Source organism: Anomalospiza imberbis, unplaced genomic scaffold (assembly GCF_031753505.1).
Source record: "Anomalospiza imberbis isolate Cuckoo-Finch-1a 21T00152 unplaced genomic scaffold, ASM3175350v1 scaffold_47, whole genome shotgun sequence".
Lineage (NCBI taxonomy): Eukaryota > Metazoa > Chordata > Aves > Passeriformes > Viduidae > Anomalospiza > Anomalospiza imberbis.
In genome coordinates this window covers 26,151-36,746 of record NW_027100078.1, presented here as the reverse complement: position 1 = coordinate 36,746, position 10,596 = coordinate 26,151, and the positions used below count along the sequence as shown (strand labels likewise).

At 53.8% G+C, this 10,596-nt stretch overlaps 1 protein-coding gene across 1 annotated transcript; it reads right to left on the bottom strand.

Annotated features, from left to right (window-relative positions):
• Positions 1-1,837: 1,837 nt before the first annotated feature.
• LOC137466920 (olfactory receptor 14A16-like) lies at positions 1,838-2,770 on the bottom strand. The gene has a single exon (XM_068178522.1). It carries the CDS (start codon positions 2,768-2,770, stop codon positions 1,838-1,840), a length of 933 nt encoding a protein of 310 aa, XP_068034623.1.
• Positions 2,771-10,596: the final 7,826 nt, after the last annotated feature.

The window sequence follows — 10,596 nt, the reverse complement described above, 5'->3', positions numbered from 1 at the left end:
AGTTTTTATAGTAGAAGTAGTTTAATAAAGTTCTTTCCTTTGTTACTAAGTTTGGGCCTGCTCTGCTCTGTTCCTGATCACATCTCACAGCAATTATTTAAAAAGGTATATTTTCATGGAGGCGCTGGCATCGTGCCAGTGTCAAACCATGACACAACCCCTGGAACACCTATGGATCAAGAATGGTGTGGGCCAGCAGGAGCTGAGCACTGTTTGGGCAGCACCTCGAGTGCTGTTTCCAGTTCTGGGACCCCCAATTTAGGGAGGACCTGGAGGGGCTGGAGCGTGTCCAGAGAAGGGCAACAAGGCTGGTGAGGGGACTGGACCACAAGTCCTGTGAGGAGCAGCTGAGGGAGCTGGGGTTGTTGATCCTGGAGAAGAGGAGGCTCAGGGGAGACCTCATCACCTCTCTACAAATCCCTGACAGGAGGGTGCAGCCAGCTGGGGGTCGGGCTCTTTTCCCAGGGAACAGGGACAGGACAAGAGGACACAGCCTTCAGCCGCACCAGGGGAACTTTAGGCTGGACATTAGGAAATATTCTTCACACAAAGCGTGATTGGGCATTGGAATGGGCTGCCCAGGGAGGTGGTTGTGTCACCGTCCCTGGAAGTGTTTCAGGAAAAACTGGATGTGGCACTCAGTGCCATGGTCTGGGTGACAAGGCGGTGTTGGGTCCCAGGTTGGACTTGATGCTCTCCCAGGTCTTTTCCAGCCTGGTTGATTCTCTGATGCTTGTGACACTGCAGGGCCCTGGGGAAGCAAGGGGCCATTGTGACACTGCGGAACCAAGGAGACCCTTGGGAGAGCCTGGGGACAATGGAATCAAGGGGCCATTGCTCCATTGCAAGGACTCTGGGAACTGAGGGAACAATTGTGACACTGTGGTGGCCCATGGAACCAAGGGTCCCTGGTGACACTGCAGGATCTTGTGTCACCAGGACTCCATTGTGACACAGCAGCACCAAAGAATTCATTGTGGCTCTCTGAGGCCTCATGGAACCAAGAGGCCACAGTGACCCTGCAGGGCCTTGTGGAACCATGCAGAGCTCTGTGACAGAGCAGGACCTCGAGTCATGATGGGGCCAGTGTGACACTGCAGGGTCCCATGGAACCAAGGGGCCAGTGCTGCTCCTCAGGGACTCATGGAATGAAGGAAACATGTCTGACACCGTGGTGGCCCTTGGGACCAAGAGGCCATTGTGACACTGTTGTACAAAGGAGAGCATTGCTGCCCTGCCAGACCTCATGGAACCAAGGATTCCATTGTGACACTGCAGGGCCTTGGGGACCAAGAGGCCATTGTGACACTGCAGGGCCTTGGGGGACCATGGTGTCTTTGTGACACTGTGGGGCCCAAGGACCCAAGGGACTTGGTGACACCAAGGGGTCCCATGGAACCAAAGGGACATTGTGACACTGGGAGGCCTCATGGAATCATGGAGACCATTGGGTCACTCTGGGGCCTCATGGAACCGTGGTGACACCACGTTGGCTGGGAGTGCGGATCAGCTGGAGGGCTCTGCACAGGGACCTGGACAGGCTGGATCCAGGGCCCAAATCCAACAAGGTGAGGTTTAACAACACCGAGTGCCGGGTCCTGAACTTTGGCCACAACAACCCCTGCAGCGCTACAGGCAGGGGACAGAGTGGCTGGACAGCAGCCAGGCAGAAAGGGACCTGCAGGGACTGATGGACAGCAGTGGCACAAACAATGACATTTATTTCTGGACGATATTGAAAGAGTAAAACAAAGAAAAAGAACCTCCAAAATGAAACCAACAAGAAGTATCAAAGATGACTTTTGTTAGAAGTGATTTACAGAAACTGACCAGCAGTTTAATGTCCCTGAAACCATCCAGTCATTAGTCTCCACACTGCAGCCTTGAGCTCCTGGTTCCTCAGGCTGTAGATGAGGGGGTTCAGGGATGGAGGCAGCACCAAGTACAGAACTGATAGGGCCAGATCCAGAGATGGGGACGAGAGGGAGGAGGGCTTCAGGTAGGCAAACACTGCAGTGCTGAGGAACAAGGAGACCACGGCCAGGTGAGGGAGGCAGGTGGAAAAGGCTTTGTGCCGTCCCTGCTCAGAGGGGATCCTCAGCACGGCCCTGAAGATCTGCACATAGGAGAAAACAATGAACACAAAACAGCCAAGTCCTAAACAGGCACTAACAGCAATGAGCCCAAGTTCCCTGAGGTAGGATTTGGAGCAGGAGAGCTTGAGGATCTGTGGGATTTCACAGAAGAACTGGCCCAGGGCATTGCCATGGCACAGGGGCAGGGAAAATGTATTGGCCGTGTGCAGCAGAGCATTGAGAAAGGCACTGGCCCAGGCAGCTGCTGCCATGTGGGCACAAGCTCTGCTGCCCAGGAGGGTCCCGTAGTGCAGGGGTTTGCAGATGGACACGTAGCGGTCGTAGCACATGATGGTCAGGAGGGAAAGCTCTGCTCCAAGGAAGAAGAAAATCAGAAAAACCTGTGCAGCACATCCTGTGTAGGAGATGGTGCTGGTGTCCCAGAGGGAATTGTGCATGGCTTTGGGGACAGTGGTGCAGATGGAGCCCAGGTCGCTGAGGGCCAGGTTGAGCAGGAAGAAGAACATGGGCGTGTGCAGGTGGTGGCCGCAGGCTACGGCGCTGATGATGAGGCCGTTGCCCAGGAGGGCAGCCAGGGAGATGCCCAGGAAGAGGCAGAAGTGCAGGAGCTGCAGCTGCCGCGTGTCTGTCAGTGCCAGCAGGAGGAAGTGGCTGATGGAGCTGCTGTTGGACATTGGCTGTGGCTGCACATGGGGAACTGTTCAGGCAGAAAGGACAGAGAAGAGTTAGAGGAGATACCTGTAACCAAAACCAAAGCCATTACCCGTACACCCTCTCCCTGAACACACATGGACGCATTTCTCTGTTTAAGAGTTTACAGGTTTTCATTTTAAGCTCCCCCCATGTCTCTCCTGCTATTCTTGGATATCAGAAACACTCAATATTCCTGCATCCCTCTGGTAGAACAGAGTTCCCTGAGGGGAGATTATGAGTGGAAACTGAGTGGAGATGGTCTGTCACTTCATTCTCTTTGGAGTTTCTCTGGGCTTTTGCTTTTTCAAATGAAGGATATTCACTCTCATGTTTCTTTTAAAAACACTGTGGTGCTACTGAGACAGATGGATCCACCACAGCCCAGCTCCGTGTTTGTAGCCAAGGACTCACGTTGCTCATTTCACCAAGTGAACAGCATTTGCAGTGTCAGAACACCTCTGCCTTTCCCCATCAATCTTATAACTGAGAGATGCTCTGGTATAGGTTTGCATCCTGGATTGAAGCTCCCAGCTTGGACCGAAATCTCAGGGAGACTTCCAAGTGTCCTTCTGATGGCACTGGATGCAGGGAGATGCAGCTCCTTCCCTGGCTGCACTGACAGCATTGCCCAGAGCCGGGCACTGGGGACAGCTGTGTCACCCTGAGCCAGCTGTGCCCCCTCCCAGAGCCCCCAGTGCCGGGCAGCTGCTCCCAGCCCTGTGCTCTGCAGAGTGAACTGGGCCCGGGGCTGCAGAGCTGCCCCACGGCTCTGCTGCAGCTCTGCCTGCACAGGAGGGGCTGCACGCCTTGGAGCCCCAGCCCTGAGGGCAGAGGCTTGGCTGGGGGACAGGAGGGAGGGGGCTTGTTCAGAGGGAGGGGCTGCACTGGAGGGGATCCTCTGGACATCTCTAAACTCTCCCTGCCACAGCATTTCTGGGTTTTGCTTTCTCTCCTTCCCTGATCTTCTCTCTGCTTCCTGGGGATTTTCCTCCTGCAGGTGTTTCTCTGTGCTTCATCTCTCCCTGCCAGCACTCACAGACCCCAAATCTCTGTGCACTCTCCTTGGCCTGACAGAACCCTGCCTGTTTGCAGGGCACTGGCTGGGGGCAGGTTCTGTTTGCAGCTTGGAGAAAGGACAGCTCAGACTGAGCCTGATGGCTCCAGCAGAGGTGATGCTGGTGCTGTCCATGGGCAGTGTGGCTGAAAGCACATTAGCGAACACCTGTGCACCTATTGATCCCTAAAAGTAACAGTTTGGATGTCTCAGGTGCTTGTCAAAATTCATAATCAACCTTTATTATTTATCCCTCCCTCCCTGCCATTCTCCAGTTGTAGAAAACTCAATATAAATTCATAGCAAATGTCCTAATTTTTACCAAAAGCATTGTCTTGGAAATATTCTATGACCAGTCAGAACCCCTCAGCATGTCAGAGCTTCATGAGCATTTCACCTCCCCTGCACCAGAAATACTCAGAGTCGTACTCACAGGGTCTGTGGGCATTGGGATGTTCCAGCTGTAGGAGATCACTCCAGGAGCTGCAGCTGCATTGTCCTGCAGCCAGAGGTTCCTGTGCCAAGGGCTGCCAGGGATTCTGCCCCAGGCACTTCTCAGCACCTTCCCAGCCCTGACTGATGGAAGCTCTCTGTGCCTCTGTGCTGTGCCCGGGCTGGCTGCAGGCAGTGCCCCAGCCCTGCTGGGCTGGCAGAAGAGCTGCTCATCCAGAGAAATGTGCTTTTGAAGCTCTCCTTGGTTACCAGGATCACCCTCTGGGCCAGGAGCCCGGCCCAGCTCAGCAGCACAGACACAGCACAAGGACTTTAATGACCCTCTGGGGCTTTGTGCTCAGGCCCTGAACATCAGGCCCTGAGAGGGAGCTGCAGAAACCTCTCCAGAGCTCCAAGCCAGAATGCAACTCCAAAGTTTCTTTGACTTTTAATGGGTCCCACTGAGGGACACGACTGAGAAAGTGTCCCCAGGCCCCAGGCAGAGCAGAGAACTGGAGGCACTGATGACAGGTGGGGACAAAGAGAAGCCAAGTCCTGGTGCCCTGGGGCACAGCAGGGTCTGTGCCACCAAGGGCTGTCAGGAGACACCTTGTCCTGAGGCACTGGGGCCTCCTGGCACAGCCCCAGCCAGGCTGGGCACTGTCACCCCCTTGTCCTGCCCTCAGCATCCCCCCCTAGCCCACATCCCAGTGGCCTCAAGGATCTGCTGGAAGGAGTCCCTGGGGAGCCTTGCTCAGGAATGGCCCTGGGGGCTCCTTCATGCTCCCAGGGACTGCAGGTTTTTCAAAGCACTTTGGCTTTGGCTTTTGCCTTGGAGTCTCTGAGAGCTTTGTGCAATTATGGCCCCAATTATCTGCTGTAATTAGTCCCTGGAGAGGCTTTGTCAGGAACAACACTCAGTGGGGCTCATGAATGCTTCAAGGTGCTTCAGTTCTTTTAAGGTACTTGGTGTTTCCCTTTTGATCCAGACTCTGTGAGAGGTTTGTGCAATCATGGCCCCAATTATCTGCTTTAACGAGTCCCTTGAGAGCTTTGCACTGACACTCAGTGGGGCTCATTGATGCTTTGAGATACTCAACTTTTGTAAGGTACTTTGGATTGTCCTTTCCATACTCAGAGGGTTTTGTGCCATTTTGAGTCTCTGAGAGGTTTTTGTGCAATCCTGGCCTCCAATTCTCTCCTCCAAGGAGTCCATTAGGAGCCTGTGTTGGGGATGGACCTCAGTGGGTCCCATTTATGCTTTGAGACACTTTGGGGTTTTTCCTCTGACTTTGACTCATGGAAAGGTTTGTGCAATCTCCTCTCGGGCCCTGAGGTTCAAGGGCTCAGCTTTAAACGCACCACGGGGCTCATGAGAATCAAACAAATCTTGAAAAAAACATGACTGTGCCTTAATTTCGCTCTTGTCTGAGGCAGTTCATCAGGAAGTTTCTGTATTGGTTTTGGTTCACCAATTTGAGAGTGGCTAATTACCAGGGCACTCACTAGAATATATTTACTCATTTCCTGCTCTGAGATAGGATTAGGAGAAAGGCAAAGTGGGCTCAAAACTTTAAAAGGGTATAAAGCAAAGTTTATTAACAGTAACTAAAATAAAGAGTAATAAGAATCAGAACAAAACTTTCAGAACACTTCCTCTCTCCATACAACCTGACAATGAAGAGAGAATAAACCTAAAATTTCAGTCCGTTTACCACCATCTAGAATAGTCTTTCTTCACTTAGGGAGAGAAGCTCCTCTTGTAAATGTTATGAAGACTTCTCCACAAGAAAACAGTTGTCTCATGGCTTTTTAGTTCCACGAATAGCAGCTGCCAGGAAAAATCTGGAATCATGAAGTCCCTCCCATTTTTTCACAGCTTTTCCCACAGCTGTGTTTATGGGCCATGTCAACTTACGGGGTATTAGTTTACAGATGAGCTGTTTAAGAGCAAAGGTTCTCTTCATCTATTTCTGAAACCATCTTCATCTCTGGAAACAGAGGTCGTCTTCTTCTCTCCCGGAGGGCATAGGTTCTCATCACTCTGCTGTCTTTCATTGTTCAAACTTCTCATGGGATCACAGCTACTTCAACATTTCCTTACATTAGCATGGAGGCCTTTACTGAACAAGTCATCTCCCAATTCTTTTCAATGTGTAATAGGGAAAAAGAGAGTCTGATGTATTTATTACATCCTTCTCCATAGCTTTACCAGAGGATTTCAGCCCCAAGATCAAGGCATCTCCTCATCCCTCCCATCTGGGACTCAACATCCTCTTCACTGACCTCGGTGTCTTCATGTTGCCCCTCTGTGTGCCTGCACTTTGTCCTTTTCTCTCACTCGAGGGAGGATGGAAGCACTGGAAGAGTCAATATCTCAGCCGGGGCCTGCAGATGGTTCCGTGACCCCGGCCGGGCTCGGTACTTGCGGCCGGAGCTGTTTTACCATGGAGGTTTCTGCAGCGGCTGCGCTGGGGCTGTGTCAGGCTGGGCCGCGCTGGGGCAGGGCCAGGATCTCAGCAGCCAGGCCAGAGCACAGCAGCAGCACGGCCGGGGCCCATGGCTTCTCCTCCCCCTGCCCGCTGGTTGCGGGCGAACCCCAAGGGCGGCAGAACCTTGGCCGAGCCGGCCCAGCCCGGGGCTGCTCCTGGGGCCCGGCGGATCCTGGCTGGGCCCGGGCTGGCGGCGGGGCAGGGCTCGGTAGCGGCCAGATGTCAGCAACCGCAGCCACGGCCCGGCCCGGCCTCGGCCCCGCGGCCTCCCCTGCCCTGCCCGGCAGCCGATGGGGCCTGGCGGCTCCCTGGGAAGGGGCCCGGCCCCACGGCAGGAGCCGCCCGGCCTGGCCTGGCTGAGACGGGGCTGGGCCGGCCTGGTCACCTCTTTGCTGGCCAGAAGGGAAACAGACCCAGCCAGGCTTCTCCATCTTTAACTTGTGTCTTCACAGAGGCGTGTGCAGTTTCCTTAGTGATTTAACAGATTGTCAGCTCTCAACGCTAATTACTGATTGGTTTTTTGTCAGACACCAAGGAAACTGCTAGCAGCTTCTCTCAGGACATCACTTCCGTGATGCAAAACCACCACAACAGCACAGAGCACAGAGCTCCTTTGTCTGTATGTAGTGGTCATGTGCCTGAGGCCCCAAAACCCCACCTTGAGAGATCTCCGGGCCCTCTCCAAGGTGTTTTCAAATGAAAACATTCAGCTCATAATCTAAGAAGAACACCAGAGGACAGGGCCAGCCTGACCTGTCTGTCCTGGCTACTATAGTCTGGGAGCGATCCTTGGATATACACAATTTGGGAGGCCAAATTCTAATTTTTGCCATGGTCTTTGGCAAGAAGGCTGTTTTCTATCCATAGGAAGGAAGGAACAGAGCCCCTCTGTTCCAGGGGCAGATGAGAGGTGACCACTGGAGGCCAAGGCCAGCCAGAGTTCACAGGTTTTTTTCTGAGAGATACCTTTGCATGGAGGAAATTTTAAGGGAGCTTACCAATTTTGGCAATGGGCATCTGAAGTGAGGGACAGTTCTTTCCCTTAGCAAGGAAAGCACCGAGCCCCAGTGCTCCAGGAGCTAATGAGAGGCAGCCCTTGGAATTCCAACATCAGCCAGACCTGTCAGGTGGCCCCTGGGAGGCCAAGCCAGCCAGACCTGTTCCATGTTCCCTCGGTTCCATGAGGCCCCACAGTGTCCCAAAGTTCCCTTGCTTCCATGAGGCCCTGAGGTGTCACAATGCCCCCTTGGTGACACGAGGCCCTGAAGGGTCAGAATGGCCTCCATGGTTCCATCAGGCCCCACAGAGTCATAATGGTCTCTGGGTCCATGAAGCCCCGCTGTGTCACCATGGCCCCTTGGTTCCATGGGCTCCAGTGGTGCCACAATGATCCCCTTGCTTCCATGAGGTCCCCACCATGTCACAGTGATCTCCATGGGAAGGAAAGAACCGAACCCCAGTGTGGCAGGGGCAGCCACCAGAGGACAAGGCCAGCCAGAATGGATGGTACTGGCAGATTTTGCAGGGGAGCAACCCTTGGATATCGGGAATTTGGGAGGTGGAACCCCAATTTTGGCCATTTCTGCATAGATAAGAAGGACAGTTCTTTTCCATTGGAAGGAAAGCACAGAGCCCAAGTGTTTCAAAGGCAGAAGAGGAGAGAGGTGGCTCCTGGGCGGCCAAGCCAGCAAGACCTGCTTGTCCTGACAGATTTTGTCATGGAGGAATCCTTGGATCTACAGAATTTGGGAGGAGGAATCTCAATTTGGACCATGAACACCTTGAGAAGAAGGGCGGTTCTTTTTCATTGGAAGGAAAGCACCGAGCCCCAGGGTTTTGGGTGAGAGGCATCTGCAGGAGGCCAAGGGCAGCCACACATTTCTGTCCTGGGAGCTTTCACTGGGGAGCAATCCTTGGATGCACAGAGTTTTGGAAGTGGAATCCCAATTTTGGCCATGGCCCATGGAGAAGAAGGAGAGTTCTCCCCCATAGGAAGGAAAGCCCAGAGCCCCAGTGCTTCAGGGCTGGTGAGAAGCAGCCATCGACATGCCAAGGTCTGCTGGACCTCTCAGGTGGTCCCCAGGAGGCCCAGCCAGCCAGACCTGTTCCATGTTCCCTTGGTTTCGTGTGACCCCACAGTGTCACAATGGTCTGCTTGGTTCCATGAGGCCCTGGAGTGTCACAATGTTCCCCTTGCTTCTGCAGTGTCACAATGGCCCTGTGCTTCCATGGGGCCTTGCAATGTCACAATGGCTTCGTGGTTCCACAAAGCCCTGATGTGTCACAATGGCTCCTCAGCTCCGTGCGCCCTCGCTGTGTCACAACAGCTCCTCTGTGACACTGCGGGCTCCACAAGGTCACCATGGACCCTTGGTTCCTTGGGGCCCCCGTGTTCACAATGGTCTCCTTGATTCCATGGGGCAGCACAGTGTCACAACTGACCCATGGCTCCATGAGGTTCTGTAGTGTCACCGTGGTCGCTGTCAGAGGCTGGATGAGATCGATGTCCCGAGACGCCTTGGGATGCTCGGAATGCCCGTGTGGGACCAGGAGCGGGTCAGGCCTTGGTTTGTGATGGGACAGAGCCCCGCCCCCAGCCCTGGCCTGGCACAGCTGTCAATCACATGGAAGGGGCGGTGGTAACCCATCTCTGATTGGCTGAGCTGTCAGTCAATCACACAGCAGGCAGGGCTAACCCAGCTCTGATTGGCGCAGCTGTCAATCAATCACACACCAGCAGCTGGTGCCTACCCTGACTCTGATTGGACAAGCAACTGGCAGTCCCACCCCAGGGGCGGGCCCATGAAGGCCCAGGGGTTTAAAAGCCGGAGCACGAGGCCAGCCCATGGTCTGGATCCTGCCTTCTCCTGGGGTTCCTCTGTTAATGATGCTGGAACCTGAGCAGGTGGTGCCTGTGTGTGTGTCTTTCTACAGATCTTCTGTCTTTCTGTTCTCTATTTCTTCTTCTTCTAATCCTACTTACCTAGAACATTTTTGGATAACTTAACATCTTGAGGCTTAAAGGTTTTTAGGTTTAATGGGCTAAGTTAATGAAGTTAATGCTGTGATAAGAGTTTTATGTAGAACAGGATGTTGTGTTAAACCCTTTGTCAGAGTTCCATGATTGTCCATATTTTGCCAGTAAAATTTTGTGTCATTTTGCTCTCTCAGCTCTGTTGGGTAGAGCATGGTGCTGGTATCACTGAGGCTGTGTTCAGTCTCTGTGTGGGCCATTCACTTCAGAGCTGGACTTGATGATCTTGTAGGTCCCTTCCTACCAAGAATATTCCTTGCATCTGGCCATGGTGAGAATATCTGGTTGGTGTTTCTGCTGTACAACAAACTCGAATGAAGGAACCTTTGGTGACCCCCAGCATTTCAGTGTTCTGGGGTGTTACAGCCCTGCAGGCTCACAATGGCCTCTTGTTTCCATGAGGCCCCACAGTGTCACACCGGCCCCTTGGCTCCATGAGGATCTGGAGTGTCACACAGGTTTGTGACATTTGTCCTTGCTGCCCCTCACATCCCCCTGCCCCACAAACAGCCCCGAGCCAGCCGTGAGGGACAGGCCCTGCTGTGCCAGGCTGGGCTCAGGGCTTGGCCTTTCTGCTTCCTGCAGCCAAGCCAGGCCTTGCTCAGCATCGCAGTTCCCTGCTCAGAGCCTTGGGCTCCCTGCAACCCTGGCCTCAAGGATCTGCTCTCTGCACTCCCTGGGGAGCCTCTGGCACTCCCTGCCCTCGCTGGGGCCCAGGGATGCTCCCAGGGACTTGGAGTTTTGCTTCTGCCTCCTTGGTCCTGGACCAGCCCCAAATCCACCGTGGGGCTGATG

Coding starts and splice junctions, on each gene's coding strand:
- LOC137466920 (XM_068178522.1), bottom strand. CDS start 2,770: ATGTCCAACAGCAGCTCCATCAGCCACTTCCTCCTGCTGGCACTGACA.